This window comes from Apteryx mantelli, chromosome 1, assembly GCF_036417845.1.
Source record: "Apteryx mantelli isolate bAptMan1 chromosome 1, bAptMan1.hap1, whole genome shotgun sequence".
NCBI classification, from domain to species: Eukaryota; Metazoa; Chordata; class Aves; order Apterygiformes; family Apterygidae; genus Apteryx; species Apteryx mantelli.
The window spans coordinates 178,882,769-178,900,237 of NC_089978.1; the positions used below are offsets into that span (position 1 = coordinate 178,882,769).

Genomic DNA, 17,469 nt, shown 5'->3' on the forward strand with positions numbered 1-17,469 from the left:
GGAAACAAAAGAAAAGGAAAATGGTTTGTCTCCATCCTTGCTAAGGTAAGTTTAGGTTTGACCCAGTGCCTGATGATGTCTGTGCCACGCTGAAAGCAGGTAAGATACTTCTGCCTAAATCAAACTCTTTTGTAGGTTCTCATTACTGTTGGAAATAGTTACATTCTTCCACTGGGCCAAAAAATTAAACAGTGGCAGTGGCAGTGTGACTAGATGGATGGGAGAAACGAAATCAAAGTAAACATGAAGAGAAGGCTCAGTGAGGCAAAGACATGTGTTTCAGACACTACAGGCAATCATGATAGAAAAAGGCCAAAGTGACAGCCACAAGGATTACGAATTGTCACATCAATACATGCACAGTTCTTTTGAAGGTCTCTCTCCCTTCCTACAGCAAATCCCTGCAGCTTTTGAAATGTTTCAGTTTTCTCCTGCGGAACTGGGTTATTCTTGGGTTTGCCTCAAAATGTCCCACTGTGGTAGGGGTCAGGCTACAGAAAGATCAAGTCTAAAAGAAAATGAAGGGATGGGGGAATGCAGTGAAGAACTATACAATATCTGCAAAAATATTCTTGTGGTTTTACCTTTCAGGTTCACAGTGATGATGTTATTATCTCCAACCAGATATCCACAAGGCAGCAGTTCAGGCACTTCTAGGCTATGGGCTCTAATTACATCCCCTATACAATAGCTAGCAATGCAGTCAGAGCTTAAGCCCAGGCTGGTAGCTGGATCCACTCGGAAAATATATTCCTGAAGTTATATGAAAACATAAGACATAAAAATAGATATGGTCACTGAATGAAAGTAATACAGGCACATACAGATGAAGTCATATTTCAAGAAGATTCTTGAAGTCGCATGCAATAGAGAACTGCCTATGATCATGAAAAAAGAACAACAACATTAAGAATAAAGTTTAACAGTGCTGTCAGCTATAAGTAAAAAAAAAAAGACTTGGCAAGAGAAAAGAAAATATACAGAATTTTTCTAAAGTGAGAAAAAATACTGAATTAATACTTGAGCTAATTTGTCAGTGTCTTACCTTAAAGAGGCGTCTGATTACACCATCTAAAACATCCCATTTTGTTTTTCCGCTAACTCCAATTGATCCTATCAGATATGCGTGTGTTTTTTGATCCTACAAAGACAGAAGTTTCACAAACTGGGCTAAAACTAAATTTACCAATAAGGAAAAATAATGTTAAGCAGAAGGTAATGCTACAACTTTACTAATAATCTCTGAGCCAGAAATAGGTAACAATAATATTACTGTGGTACATCTATATAAGGAAGGAAACACAGCATCTTACTCTGCTCTTAGGTGGCATCTGTATTTAGAGAAAGCTGAAAACAACTAAAATTTGCATTGTATTTATAATACTTTTACAATATAAAACATGAAAACATGACAATGTGATTCCAGATGGATTACTTCAGCAGCATATTCATTCTTGCACCCTTAGGGTCCAAGGCATACATATAATTTATAACCACATTTGAATGGAGATAGCAGGTCCCAGAACATCTCACCACTAATTAAACTGAGAATTGGTAGTGTGTGAGCCATCACAAAGACAGGAGGAGGCTACATGATATTATTAGCATGTATTATACTGACTGTATTAAACATATACAGATGACAGAGAAAGGAAGTGCTATCTTTAGGATATTTCCATTTAGTTCATGGCTGAAAATAGTGAAAGGACTTCAGCCACTACACTTCAGGATTTGCTGGAGCTATAATTCTGTGACTAGATCTTTGGATAATGAACTTACCTTGGCTCGACTATAGCCCTTGTTTATAGTGACTAAAATTTTCACGCTATGGCCTTCTTTGTGGAGTGCTCCATCTGTGACATCATCTAGCAAAATATCTACGATACAAGAAGAGAAATGATTAACCTGACAGATCACTTCAGTTATATCCACCTCACCGGTTCAGTACTTGTTCAAAGGGGGTTTTTGTTAACAAGAAAGGCTGCCATCACAACACCTGGCAGCACAATCATTTGAACCTGTACTTATTCCTACTTCGCCTTTCCTGTTGGACATGAAAAAAAGTAGCAATTTGTCAATTGTTTGAAGCGGTATTAATTAGAAGCTTTAGCCATGTAAAAATGAATTGGGAAACCCGAAAGAAATAAATTCTTGCATTACAATTTTGCTGTTGCTTTCCTTCTTGGAAATTACCTTATGTCCACAAGGTTGTTTAAAACCTAAATTAACTTTACACCTTTGGGCACTCATCATGTCCTTTAGAATGCTATCAAGAGAAAAGCAACAAATCCTTGTGCTGTTATATTTGCTGCTCCATAAAACAGCATTTTAATTTCTCTTTCCAGCTGATTTCTTTACCTTCTGTACACCACATGGATACAGAGTCTTTTTTTCCCCATAAAACAGTCTTAGAAGGAGAAATCATTAGAAAACCAATTTGCATTCCTCCTGAAAATGGGACTCTGCGTTCAGCCATTCCTCCAGTTAAAGGTTTTAAGTTTCTTGGAGGTAAAGATTGATTCTGATCTGCTTTGTGCCTCTGTTTCTAGACCTACCTCCTCCCTAACTCCTAAAACAAGAATGCAGAAGGATATATTTCTTACTAAAGGCTAAGCCTGAGGCATTACTGCAAGGGATAAAATTGCTGTCTTCCTGCAGAGGTTTTCTCAAAGATTCTTCTGTTAGGCTTTCTAACTAAATGTCAAGTTAGAAGAGATTTTGGATATGCATTTTCTTCAAAGGCCAGCACAGTAAGTATCCACTACCCTAAATCCTGCTTGTTCTTATTGTGATGACTGAAGTAGCGCACTGACTTCATGTCATAGTCTGCACAAGGTTGGATTTCACCCAAATTAAACTGAGGTGCCAGTAAGAGTCAGTCACAGAAGTACTTGCTTAAAGCAAAAACTAAAAAGGCTCATGAATATGGTTTGAATGAATGTATTTAGAAATAAGTGAGTCTTCATATACAATGTCTGACAGCTTACACCCTGACCTAGAGAGCAGATTCTGCTAGTTTTTTAAAATAGATCTAATCAAGAATCATTTTTGTTGCCAGCTTAAACAAACCTATGCTTATTTTGTTCCAGGCAGCTGGTTTTCCTGTGCCACCAACATGGGCTTTTTCAATTGACTTGTCTTGTATTTTGGCATATGTGACAAACCTTAAAAGTTTCAATAATGCCAGAGTTCCTCTAAGGCCAATTTAAAATGTCTCTAGTTCTCCTCTGAAATTTTTTGATCCCTAAAGGACCCTCACATAGCCTTTTAAATACTTTTTTCTTTAAGTGTTTAGGTACAAGGCACCATTCCGTGTCTAGAAAAAAATTCCATCTACTACTGAGAGCTCTCCCTTTCGCTGGTACCAGGGCTGAGAAGATGCCCAACCGAGCATTTCACCAGGGTGTTAATTGCTTTAATTACCTTCTGCCAGGCCTCATCCTTAGCTGCACTATGGAAGTCCCGGCTCACTTTTGCCTGAGCCCTGGCACATTGCTTTCATCGGATTAGTACATGCACAGTCTTGTACTGGCCCCTGTTTGCTGCGCCTTAATCCAGGGACTGGTTGCAGAATGGGTGTCTGTGATTGCCAAACCCCTCCCAAGCTTGCTACTCACACCTTTCTGGAGGTGCAGGAGATGGTCCTGCCCTTAGGAAGCAGCAATGAATAGCTTTGGTCATTTCCAGTTAATACTGGTCTGCTAGAAAGTGCCATTAAAATTTTCATATGATGGGCCAAGGCCCTTGTTATCTTTCTCAGCTTAGTCCCCAGTATGATTAACTTTTCCATATCTGAGGAACTTTGGTGTAATAGCACTTCAGCTGCCACAGAAATCCCACAGGACTTGGTAGCAAGCTGTCACCCTTTCAAGTTCTCTGGCACTGCAATAAAATGATACTCACAATAATCAAAAATGCTGGATTCACATTTAAATGGAGTACAAATCCTCCACTCCTCATTAGGCACCCTTATTTCTTTAATTTCTTGTAACCGGAAGTAATTACTTTACATGCTAGAAAATGTTTAGAACCAACAACACAGAAAATTATATAAAGCTTATATTATGTTTATTCCTATATCTAGACAGAGTTAGAGCCAAGAGACACAGTGCTAATAGCTGCTATTCATGAAAGAGTTTCTGCGATTACCATTTTGAAAATCTCTCTTCTATTTTTTTTTTTAAATGTGTGTGGATGTGTGAGCTCAAACCACAGTTAAACTTTTTCTCCCTGTGTTTGCAACACTTCAGTGTATACCAAGGCCCGACGAGGCTCATTGATTCTAGAAGTTAAACCTGGCAAAAATGTTGGCTGGAATGTAAAGAAAATATATACCGATTTTCATATAAAATCTGATATTAACCAGAAGAAATGTTCAAATATCCGTTCAATCAATGACTGGCAAGATACTATGACTAACTGCCAACTCAAATTATAGTCAGGCAGTTTGGCACATTCCCAGCTGTAACTCTTGCCTAGACTCTTTCAATAATTATTAACCACATTTTATTGCTTCCAGAGATTGCATTATACTTTCTATGGGGTCTACATTAATAAGTGCTGCTTTGCTTTTGCTATGCTTATGGTTCTAACATTAGATACAGTACTTCTGTTTCTTGGCCACATTATCAAAACAAGTGTCAAAGGCTTATTATCATAAACTCTATGGCATGGAAAATAACCAAATGTTAACGCTCAGGATGTGGACCAAAGTTCTGCATGCCTTCTCTCATTCACAGAAGACAATGGGCGTGCTTAATATGGGAGCCAGGCAGTGTTTGGTTCCTGTGATAAATGGTGATCTGATCCAACATACACTAACTAGCTATACCACACAAAAAATTATTAGGAGATAACACTAACTGAGACCATCTTCCTCCCCAGCTTAAAATATGCAATGATATTACGGGACCTAACCTAACGACAAAAGGTCTGTGAATTAAAAAGGGAAGTGTAATGTACTGTGCTCATATTTGTCCCATATGGACAAGACAATATACTGGTACAGTTCTCATGTATACTACAACAGATATTGTTCTTATCAAATAACCAGGTAATCAAAAAAACCCCAGATAATCAAAGAGTATTGTAAATTAGGGAGTCAAAGAGTACCGTTGCTAGGAACTAAAGAAATAAAATGAACAAGCTGTTACTATTATTCAGACCCTTCTAAAAGTCACATTTTCATAAATGACTGCCAACACTGTTCCTCATCGTCATTAGTGAATGAAGATCTGATGTTCACATGAGCAATATGAGGTATTTTAAGTTTCAGACATGCCTTTTATATATAGCCTATTAAGAGGATGAAAAATAATAAATTATTACTGAGGCATGCAAGTACACAAAATATATTTACCTGATGTAACAGATTCTGTGATGTTTAAATTGTTCAGAGAAAGTCCTAGTGACTGCCGTGATGAAGAAGATGATGTGCTGCTTGAAGACTCTGATGACGGCCGGGCAGGCTTTCCAGTATTACCAGTCTCTGCCTTTAAACGATCATTTTCAGCTTTCAGTATCTCAATTTCATTCTGTACTCAAAAGAAACCAACATAAAAACACAGGAGGTTATTGTTTCAGAAAACCACTGGGGGTGAATATTCAGGTGCTTGCTGTTCACAAGCAGGAGCCAATTGGTTTAGCAGCTCCACAGCAGTATGTGGCACTAAAGCAAAAGTATAAACCTAGTCAGTGAAAAGTGGATTGCCTTCACTTCCGGAATGAAGGGAAAAGCCCTACAACCTTGTTTTAGCTTTTGCCTCAAGACAGTTACTAACCAACATAGTCTTGAAGGCCCTGTGTTTATTGTACAGTTGGCTATACTACAGGTATGGGGAGAATTTTCCCAACTACTCCCAATTTTAGAGTGCTATTTTTTATTATCAAATATCTTAGGTAACAGTCAGCTAAGAAAGTTATTCCTAACATTTTGGATATGTATTGACATATCCTCTAAAGTCACAGAAAATGATGACTGCCATTGAATGTACAATTTAAGCAATAACTTCACAGGAGAGCACCGAAATTAAAAATGGACAATTAGAAATTGATATTTTAACAGTTTCATAATCCTTCTTGATATCGGAAAAGAGTTTTTGATCATCCAGACATGGGATTGTTCACATAAAGGCCAACTAAACCTCTTTGATGAAAACATACAGTGACAGATGAATCAGCAGAGTTAGGAATTTTTTTTTTAGCTAAATCCTCTGTGGTGCCAAGTGGTCATTGAATGTACAATAATAAAATGAAAATTTTGCCTGAGCATAGCCCAGTACCAGCTAAATCTAGTTTTCAGTCACTTCATGAAGCACAGTACAAAGCAACTGCTTATTCTTGCAGATGGTTTTGCACATCAAATTTAATTCCACATTCACTAACACTCTGCTAAAAGTCCTATCCTTTTTTGAAGGCTGTTCAGCCACATCATACAAGTAAAACCATAAGGGATAGCATCACAAAAAAAAAATGCAACTGCTACAGAATGATTAGATCATACAGGCAAAGGAGAGAAAAAGTGAGAGGAAAGGGACAAACCAGCAAAATACTGACAGAATGTAATAATGAATGCACCAGTTTAGTCTTAGGTTCAAATGAGGAATAAAGCTATGGTGAAATGAGTCATGTGATATCAATCTAGTCCACAACATAAGTTGATTAGTTACACAATTTTCAGCAGTTTTCCATTCAGCTGAGCTTTAGATTTTTAAGGTGCTTTGAATATGTACAGTGTTCATATACCTTTCCCACCAACCCCACTTTTTCCTCTTCTCAATGCCCATCAGTTCTGCAAAATGCCACAGAATTTGGAGACTCCAAAGATTCTCTGTCCCTTCGCTATATGCCTTCACATCCTGTCCTTCACTACTGCAAGTAACTATATTCTACTCTTACGTCCAGACAGGTGAGTACTCTTCTGCATATTGCTTGTCTGGAAGATCTGTTAACCAAAGGTAAACTAAACCCATTTATTAGGCATTATCTGCCGTTGGTAAACCTCTCTACATTTTATCCTATTTTTCACTTACCAGTTATTCTTTAATTATTCTCATCTCCAGTATTTGCTAAAAAGCCCTTACAACTGCTGTGATCAGAAAAATATAGATATATAACATCCAGATAATAGTATTTTCCTTTTTGCAGCAAACCACATTAGCTGTTCTCCCTTCATACAGTACCATTTATAACTTGATGGATTAAAACTATTTGCCAGTGGATTTGTAATTGTCCTGTAACTACTTCTTCCTTAATTCTGAGATGCAGAGCATTCAGTTCTCTCAAATGGGGTATCCTTTTATCTTTTAAAATCTTTTAAATTTTGTTTTGCTCGCCACTGTGGTAACTCCCATTTTTCACACCCTCATTTTCATTAGCCAGCCCTCCCTTCTCTGACCAACATCATCCTTTCAGAATTGAGGCAATGTACTCATTTAGTTTTTGTGCCACAATCAAACTGTCTTTAACAAGCTATCTTTAAATCAGAATAATGTCATTTTTTTCTTCTTTTAAAATCCATACAATTTCTACTGTTCCTTTCAATATCTTTCACCAGGCCTAGCTTGGCTTTGCTTCTCACTGTTCTCCCACTGTGTCCACACTTGTTGACTTAACAATCTCCTTGTTTGTATTCTCAGTAATCTCTCTGCTTACTCCTAATTCCTTTTTAGCGTCTTGATATAGCTAATCCATTCTGGAGCAGTCCTCTTGCTGGAGATATGCTTCCATAATGTTTTTGAACCTTTGGCCTGAGGATATTCCATGCTTTTACTCATCTCATTCACATTCAAGAGGTTTTTAGGCCAGAAGACTTTCTAACTTCAGTTTCCCCAAATTTATCTTTCTAAAATTGAAACCCTTACTTACAGCTCAGTTCTTGATTATTCTTCCCTTTAACTGAAGTTCAGCCAAATATCTCATATCTGTGTTGACACTTAGTGGTTTGAGCATTTGGGAGGCTGGCAGCTACTGTACATGTTGAAAGGTGTGGCTGAGTGCTATAGGCACAAGATAAATAAGAAGGCTAGAAATTGGAGCAAGCTGACCATCCTGTAGTAATGAAATCAGCCACTGTGACATCTATACATAAGTGCCTACACGTGCACCTGGCCTAAGTACTGATCACAGAGCAATTCAGCTGACAAGCCCCGTGGGCTGGATTCAACTGTGTAAACGTGGCTTTCTAGTGTCATTGTATGCATGGTCTTCCAGCAGTCAAATGTTAAAACTTCAAGTCCTGTGTAGATACCTCAGGCTGGTTCAAACAGTACTAGGTGCTTATGTTTAGGCAACCAAATTTCACCCTATGAACCTATGTTAGGATAGCTCGCTAGGCCCCACTACTGCATGTCTAGAGCTCCACTGAAAACAACAGCAGCTTAGTCACCTAGCTCATACATAGACATGTAAATACAGCTGTCCTAATCTCAAGCTGAATCCTACCCCATTGGCCTTGATTCAGTTTCCCAAATACATGCTTCTAGTGCCTTCAGGGACGTCCTACATATTTCACCTGTCATTTTGGAAGGGCACAGATCTATCTACAGGACCTATGTCATACTCATCAGATCTGTGTGGATATTGTGGATACTTTTGGACACCCCATGTGACACTAGACACTTATGTGTCGGCAACAGAACTGAGTCACATGAAGCTCCGTGCTGTGCTAAAGAACACTGTCCTTTTTTTCTGCATCCTTTCATCCAGGTGAAAGTTGTTTGATAAAAATGTGTTCAGAGGAGGATGTGGAAAAGTGTCATAAGTAATTAAGGAGTGAAATTTTAGCAATGCTGCATACAATAATTTAGTCTAATTTTACCTACTTTGCTTCTGCAGGCTATGGCTGGGTTAGAAATTAGAAGCGAAGATAGAGTATGCACATATTTCCACACACACACTCCGTCCAAGTAATGAAAGCTCTGTAGAAATCACTTTGTGATCTGCTTGTCTGTCAAGTTGCTTTCCCCAGCCAGAGGGTTTTGATTACAAATATCCTATGGGCATGGATTATGTCTTCTTCCATATCTTTTAAACACATTTTGGTTGTTAATATATATCATTTTATTATTATAAGGTGAACACTTACCATACCCATCTTTTTGAAGTACTGTCAATCTGTTGCTTTACTTTATATTGATACTTTTGGGGTAACTGGAATAAAGTACTAGGAAAGGAAATACACCAAGCACACTTGAGGTGTGCACCCCGTCATCACTTAGGCTACTGTACTGACCTGCATGCGGTTCATGGCTTCCCGAATCTGATCCAGATGGTGTGCAGAGCTGAGGGCTTCAAGACGAATGTCCGTTAATTTTAGCTCTTTCTCCCTCAGCTCACTCTTCAGCTGAAGAATAATTTCAGCCTCTGCCTCTGTGCACTCACAGATCCTAAAGAGGAGCAGGAAACAGGCAGGAGATTAAAGGAAGGTTCTCTCCCCAAAGCAGTGTCATTACTAAATATCAAAGTGCAAAAAATGCTTGCTGCTGGTGAAACCTATGAGTGAAGAGAGACTCTTATCAAAGAAACATGAAAAGGCTCAAACTGCAAATTAAAAATGGAAAAAAAACCTTCTCCAGATGAAATGATCAGCTTGCTTTATATCTTTCCAGTTTACTAAGATAGTTCCCTATGGTGAAAAAAAGTTGTTAAAAAACTTTTTAGATATTTTCTTTCAAGTGTGTATCATCCATTGTCTTTAATTTGATCTTATTTCTTCATCATTTCTTTGGTGCAAAGGTTACAATTTTCCTAAGTATTAATAGTCAGAACAGAAGTAAGCTGATCAAATTACACTACAGAAGTTTAAGTGTTTGGTACCAACAGTTTTCTTTGTTTTGCACAACACACAAAGAGACAGTCCCTGACCTTATGATCTAAGAGATTTTAATCTGTAAAGGTGTTGATTGGTAATGGTTGACATTTTTGCCGATAGCTTGTCATTTGGTAATGTACAGTTCCTGAAATTACAATTTTTCTCCTTAAAGAAGGGATTAAATGTAATCACCACATGATTATTTTTCATAAGCATTAATTTTAAGGGAATAACCCATAATATTGTGAGAAAAGATGGAAATGTGACCAGCCTAAGGATCCAGCAACTGTCCAGTTCTCATGTCAGATTCTGTCTTGCCTCTAAGTATCATAATCAGGCTTAGATCTGTTGCACAGCATAGAACCAGTAGAAAATAAAGCACTGACTTTTGAATACATTGTTACACTAAACAATATTTTCAGCCAATTCATTAAATGTTATTTGCTCTTTATTACTGTCACTATAAACAGTTAATGTTTGCAGAACAATTTAAATATGAAAAACATTTTGTAATAATAAGTATTATTATTATGATTGTTACTACTAATGTACAAACAAGAAACAGAAGCCAGCTTTTAATTGCCAGAATGCATGCAAATGCATTTTGGGAAAGAAAAATGCAACACTTTTCAGGTCAGCAGTTGGAGATACAATTCCATGCCCCACACTCAATTTTACCAGGATCTATGCTTGTAGATCACATGACCATTTTGCCTTTTCTTTGGTGCCCAGACTAGAGATGACCTGCATACACACGCATTGGACAGATGCAAGTGGAAGAAAGTAAAAGGCAATGGTTTAGAAGATGAGACTAAGATCAAGGAAAATATAAAGAAACCATAAGCAAAGGGAAGATGATGAAGCTTGTGGCAAATAAAAAGTATGCAAATTGAAGAAGGAAAATAATGAATATAATTTACAACATGCACAATAGTTTTAATGTGAGCAAAAAATGAATAAAGGCATATATACTAGGATTTTTTCCAAATATTATGATACAGTTCTTGGTTTGAAGAACCATGCCTGCACTAATCAAATAAGAAATGAAGTATTAGGAAGAGGTACAATACAAAATTTTATTTACTTGCACATGTTATCTTACACAACAACTTGGACAGCTGGGAAGTCATGTATGTATTTTTTGGCTATTTTCTTTTTGGCATTTTTGCAAAAGTACATTTTGAGGAGGGATGGAAAAAAAGACTCTGACAAGCCAGCTTTAAAGAAGATAACAGTGAAACAGATCTGAAACAACGCTATGGTTCTGGAAGAAGCAGGCAGAAGCTATCTAGACTAGTAACATAAGCGGAATGGAAACAGAACGTATGAATCAAATTCTCTTTTGAATATTCCAGGGCTCTTCAACATTCAGCTCCTACAATTGTAAAATAACATAAGAAGTTCAGACTGCACCAAAAGCAAGAAAAACAAAAAGGTAAGTTAGCATTCTGAGCAGTCACAGAAAGAAGTTCAGAAACCTGATCAGACTCTAGACAAAGTTTTAAAGTGAGTAGTTAGAAAAGCAGAATTTTACTTTTTTTTTATAATCTCAGGGGTTTTAAATCAGTAGGTTGCTTTGGGTAAAGGGAGCTGAGTCATGATCTTTGAACAGAGGCTGCTGACAGTTATGAGAAGTCTTGAAGGCAAAGGAAGGTTAAATGATGTAATGGAAAACAGAGTCTTCCAAAGAAAGTAATGTTATCAGTACAACAGACATAGAAATTAATCTAAATAAATATATTTTATGTGATCTCCCGGCAGTAGGGAAGGAGTCTATGTCATTCTGCGTAGCAAGGTCACAATAAGAAAAAATGAGATCAGAAAGATCAGTATTTATAAATGTTATGGAGGAAAAAACGAGAAGGCTGTGAACTGGACAGAATTAGGAAGTTAAGATTCAGGACCAAAATAGGCATGCAAAGAGTTTGGGATAAAAGACTAGACATGTGGTTTGCCCTTGATAAATTCAAGACAATACCAATACATCTAGAGAGCACATCAAAGAGGAAAAGAAGCAGGGTTGGATGGAAGGAAACAGTTTAAGGTTATGAAAGCAGATCTATGAATCAGAAATGGTAATAGATTAGCTGAAACTACTTGTGTAGATAAGTTTTTTGAAGAAGAGTGTTCTGCTTAGGATCAGTAAGATTAAAAGCAGTAACAAGATGGTGATTCCTATTAAAGCTTTTACTATTGATCTTAAAGCTGATGATGAATCAGACTCAAGGTTCCTAAACATGTAAAAACTCTCCCTGCAGCACACACATACACCTCAAACCATAATAATGTGAGCTTCCTATAAAACACCCAACAAAACTAGAGACTTAGATGAGTTATTCCTTACTAGTCTGTACAGAATGTGTGGAAAGAAAAACACTTACTGTGGAGGGGTTTCTCTGGGGGAATATTTGCCAGCAAACTCATGTAGCTGGTAATAAAAATCATTAGAGTCTATAAAAAGTTAAACATAAAAGGCACCTACCTAACATAGAAAAATTATATTCTACACCTCAGCAATCAGTCACTAGACTAGAATTTGCTGGACACTTAAGGAAAAACAGTTGTGACCTGATTATTCTCAAATAAGACAAGGAAAGCAAGGCAGGCTCCAGTAGCTAATTTCCCCAAACTGGAAAAAGTTGTGAGTTTACCACAATGAAAAAACTACATAGAAGAATATGAATGGGAACTGGGAATTCTGTAAGAAGGCTGTGTTAGATCTCAAAAAGCAATGATTTCATAATGAAGAAATAAAATTTTTGCTAATGGCTGATTCTTGGCCCTGACACAATAAAGTGTTGATTTGCTAAAATTAAAAAGTAAAATCCTGCAATAAATTCCAAACAGAAAAAAGAGGCGAAATAGATAAAAAATTATATAAATTAATAGTTATGAAGTTTAGAAAGTAATAACAGAAGAGATGAACATCTGGGAAAAATTCATAGCTAGCAGGAAAATAATAAGACATTTTTTAGTGTGTCCTGAAGAAAAGAAGCTATAGTATTTGGCCTTTACTAAATGGAAATTATAAAGTAGTTAATGGTGCAGGAAAAACAGAACATAAGTATCTTGGATATTCATTTGGAAAGAAGTTTGTACCACTAGATATTTTGGGTAAAGGTTGTAAAAGGAAGACAGAACTGTCCTAAGAAACAGCTGCTGGAAAAGTAGGGTCTAAATAGGAACAAAGGTCTTGAGAGAACTGGCAGATGGATGGAGCAAAGGATTAAAAGATCCTGTTGGCAATGGTTTCTGAAGTGCAACTGGCCACGCTTGAGGAGGTCTATTTCACAGTCCTGCCATTTGGCAGGAAAGGTTTGTGAGGACAGAGACTTACGCAGATGTTGACTGTGATGGTTTCATTGATGGTGCCCCACACTCTGCTGAGCTGTGGGGCAGTTTGGGTGATGAAGGGAGAGAGGAGTCCGTCAGCTCTTCTATGTCGGAGTGTGAGGAAGGAGGCTTGGTGGACTTCTTCTTTCCAAAGGCCTGTTTGAAAGAGCTTCTTAGCTGGAAAACAAACATAGAGCAGTATTATTTTCCTCCTCTGGGCAATTTTTGTGCAGCTCATGTTTTGAAGAGTTAGTTTGCAGATGCCATCCTAGCCACTGCCTGAGGTCAGTATACAGAAGCAGGGTATTAACATATGCAACACAGTATCTCTAAAAACATGATACAGTGTTTTGTTTGATTTTATTAATCCAGCGCAGCGCAAACTTAATGCTACTTAAGAAGTGCAGGACCGAGCGGTATGGCAATGGGAGAGGGGTGCTCATTTAAAACCATTAATCCTCTGTGGAATCCCATTCCCATGGCATTCCCTTCAAGGTGGCTGGCTTTAAATAACCACTTTGCATCTAGGTACAGGCAGACACTGCTGTTATTAAATGCTAAAAGACAAGTCCAATTTACCGGGTTTGCCAATTTTCTTTTCTGTTAAAAATTTGAACGGCCAAACTATTCGAATGCTATTGTTTGGATCACAAGCAAGAGGATTTAAGCTGGGGCATGAGGTTTGCTTTATCGTACTGCTGCGAAGAATGTTAGCTGAAAGGTATATATATATACTTTTTGCTGCAGTTTCCTTTAGAGTAGTAAGTTCTCCGAATGTACAAGCGTTGCCTTTTCCCTCTAGAAGCTCTTACCCAGTATTGAAAAGGGACAGAATAGCCAAAGAGCCATTTATTTCAGGAGCCAACAGTTTTGTTTGCAGTGAATTTTAACTAACCCATTCTTTGATACCTTTGTCTAAATATAGAAGTTGCTCGTATTAGGAAAATGTGTTTGGTTTTTGTTCTTGTTTTCAGAAAGTTGTTCTGATTAAAATTGTATAGAACTCAATGACAAACCGATTCCCCTATAAAAAATGAGGTACTCAAACATTTTATTTCCATGGTATAATTGCAGAGTGGGGAGTGTGACCACCGATCAGAAAAACATTATTTAAGTCCTTTCCAGCTCATGATATCTAACGAGAAAGAAATGGATTTTGGCTACACTCCCCCTTTCTATAGTCTAAACTTTGAGATTAAAATGAATAGAGACAAACTGAGAAGACATACAGGATAATCTGTTTTTAGAAGGTATAAAAGCCTACTGCCAAAATAAATAGCAATCATGCCAAGATAGGGTTCTTTATAGATGCATGCCAAATTTTCCATGGTTTATATTCACCTCACTTCCTCTAGAGTTCACCTTGCAGAAACATGAAAGAGTGTGGAATTACAAATCAAGGGAATGAAGGCTGATCAGTATTTTAAAACAAATGTTTATGCAGGTAATATTTTTAAAACAACAAAAACATTTTCTGATTATTTATTGAAAGTATTTGATTAAACCCTTAGCACTATCTGGTATTTGTGTGTTCCAATTGAGAAGCATCTTAATTTCTTTAAACACCATATTAACTTTACATGAATATTAACAGATTTCAACTCCCTTCATTGCTGGGTGACATCTTTGAGTCAAGCCTTTGAATTTGAAAGAAAAGTAGAACAGGGTTTCATTGTGGTCCAGAGATGGTTTTGGTCATAGCAGCTGTTGTTAAGGTCATTTTTAAGGGCTTTTTTTTAATGATCTTGTCTTATGCAAATAAATCCCCATTGGTATTCAACAATTTTTAGTTTGCTGGTAGTGTCACAGTATGGGTACAAGTGAATTGCTTCATATCCATCTGGCCCCACAAGAATACTGTAGATGAAATGGGCCATTATGCTACTCAGGCACTAGGAAACAACATAATAGCCGAAACATAGGTTTAAACCTGCTGAGCACTTACCCAGTTTTTCTTTTTCTTTTTCTTGGAGTCAGCATCATTACCGCTGCCAATGCTTGAATGGCTTGTAGCACTGTTGATGCTGGAAACGCTTTCTGAAGAATGTTGCCGCCTTATACGTAAATCTAAAGAAAAGAAAATACTGTGAAAGCCATCTGTCCATGTGATACAGCCTCTGCTTCAATATAATAATCATTCCTGTATTTATGCAGCATCCTCCTCTTCAAAGGGAGCCTAAACACACATAAATGGCATTGATCCTTACAGTGGCATGGATTCAAGCTATTTCAGCCTGTGAGGCACCACATGGGAGTCAATGGGGATGTATACAATTAGGCTCACACTTGTGTGCTTCTCTGAACTGGGGTTTTATTGACACGAAGGCAATGACTCCGCACAGCAATCCATGCAGGCATAACCTCACAGCTAAACAGTTTCTGTTACAGATGGATTACTTGAATTATTACCATTCCATCTACTACTTAAACAGTTCTTTTTCTGAAGCATATAGGCACTACTTGACTTGTAGCAGGACTAATCAGAGTTCAGATGCTACTTTCTAATACACTATGATGGAAATAGGCAGGCAGGAGTTCATTAAAAAGGAATGAAATAATAAAATAACCAAAAAGTGGAGAATATTAGAAATAGTTGCTGAGGCTTTTGAGTTTCAATTTCTTAAAAGTCTCTAATAGCTATATTATAATCACTGGAAAATATTCTTGCAGACTATAACCACCAATACCAAGGGAAATTACTTTTTAGATTATTTTTTGCTTCCTAGAAGTTAGCTTTGCTATACTCAAGCCATGTAATAAAATGACCTTAGGGCAAACATTTAAATAATGACCTCTTTAAAGAAAGATCAATGACACTCTCGAAAATGAGTGCTGCTATCATTTTTCTTCCTCAAGTAATTCCTTTGCTGTTGCTTATCAACAGGCATTTTTGAAGTATGTATTTATCATGTGATGTCTGTCCAACTGCAATGACAAATTAATTCGGCATCTGAAATTTAAAATGCCTGCTTTCCTCCGCTGATTTGATACTTCTAGAATAAACAGAAATGTCAGTCCACCTCTCACTAACAAGTACAATAATTTTCAGAGCTATATCTTGTTCTGGATTCCAGTTTATATCCATGTTTCATCATAGCACTTCACTACTGCCTGGGACTTACGTCAATATACAACTGTGGCAACAGGGTTAACTCTTGATACCCAGTGACTGACTCCAGGCCGCACAGCTCTGAGAAGATGAGACTCCAGGAACTCTGTGGCAAATAGGAAGGGCAAGCAAGGTTCCCAGCTGTGCAAATACCACAAGTATGCCTAGCACTGACTCCAGAATGCACTTGCCCTTGCAACAGAGTCCCCAAAACAACAGGAAAGGAGTGACTTAGCTTTTCTCTGGGGAGAAGCTCCGTATTTATTTTACTAATGACAAAAGCATACCTTTGTGGGTATGATCAGGACCGTTCAAGGCTCCTTGAATAGCAGCTTGTGCAGCAGAATTCTGGGCTTTCAGCATTTCAATGGTTTCACGCAGCTCTATAAGCTCAGATTCCTGTGGGAAAAGCAAAGAGAGTTTCAAAATACATGGCACAAGAACAATGTGTGTCTAAGCTAAAAAAAATGACAAGATAACAGTGGTCAAACTGAAGCCCACAGAATTGTTTGGGTGAAAGTAAAGCAACACTAATTTCAAGTAGAATGCATATTTTCTCTGCAAAGCTATTAAACTCAATTAACGTATCCTTTTGCATTTATTCTATATAAAATATTGTGATATTTCAAGGAGAAGAAAACATTCTATTGATAAAGACTAACCTAAAAGGAGGCTTAAACTGAATATTCATTATAAAGTTAAGAATTACTCCCCTCCAAATTTTATTGCCAAAAGTACAATGAAATAATTTAAATTACATCCTTTAGCATGTCTTGCTGCTGCTTATTGGACAAATCTTAACCTGAATTTCCGTATCTTTCAAAAAATTTTAAATGCTAAGCAATACATCAATTACTAAAAAATGTTTAATATTAACTGTCCTATAACTTAAAGGGAAATTACTCTGCTTCAGTGCAGCAAGTTCTATATTGGAATGCACAGCCAATTTTAATTAAAAAATAGCTTTTATTACAGCTGCATTAAATCTGTTCTTCCAGCCCTTATTTATATAATGAGGATTAACGGAATTTAATCTCAACAGTAGAGAAAAGAAGAGAAGGAAAAAGACATGTTCCAAATCTTTTGGGAGACAAGCTTGCTTATGAGATGATTTGTTTCAATGTCACTGCTTAATCTCTTCTCAAAGGAGAACATTCTGAGGGAAATTATACTTTGTAAAATAGTCCAATGTTTTGGTTTTAATAAAATTCCATTG

At 37.2% G+C, this 17,469-nt stretch overlaps 1 protein-coding gene across 1 annotated transcript in view; it reads right to left on the reverse strand.

Annotated features, from left to right (window-relative positions):
* Positions 1-17,469, reverse strand: part of NAV3 (neuron navigator 3) — a 282,224-nt gene that overhangs the window by 12,595 nt on the left and 252,160 nt on the right. Inside the window, exons 24-31 of the mRNA XM_067313062.1 lie at positions 16,541-16,652; positions 15,090-15,211; positions 13,149-13,321; positions 9,233-9,386; positions 5,360-5,534; positions 1,780-1,877; positions 1,046-1,141; positions 585-753 (exon numbers count right to left, since the gene is read on the reverse strand). Coding sequence (XP_067169163.1) covers positions 585-753; positions 1,046-1,141; positions 1,780-1,877; positions 5,360-5,534; positions 9,233-9,386; positions 13,149-13,321; positions 15,090-15,211; positions 16,541-16,652 — 1,099 coding nt within the window. The remainder of the gene's footprint in view (positions 1-584; positions 754-1,045; positions 1,142-1,779; positions 1,878-5,359; positions 5,535-9,232; positions 9,387-13,148; positions 13,322-15,089; positions 15,212-16,540; positions 16,653-17,469) is intronic.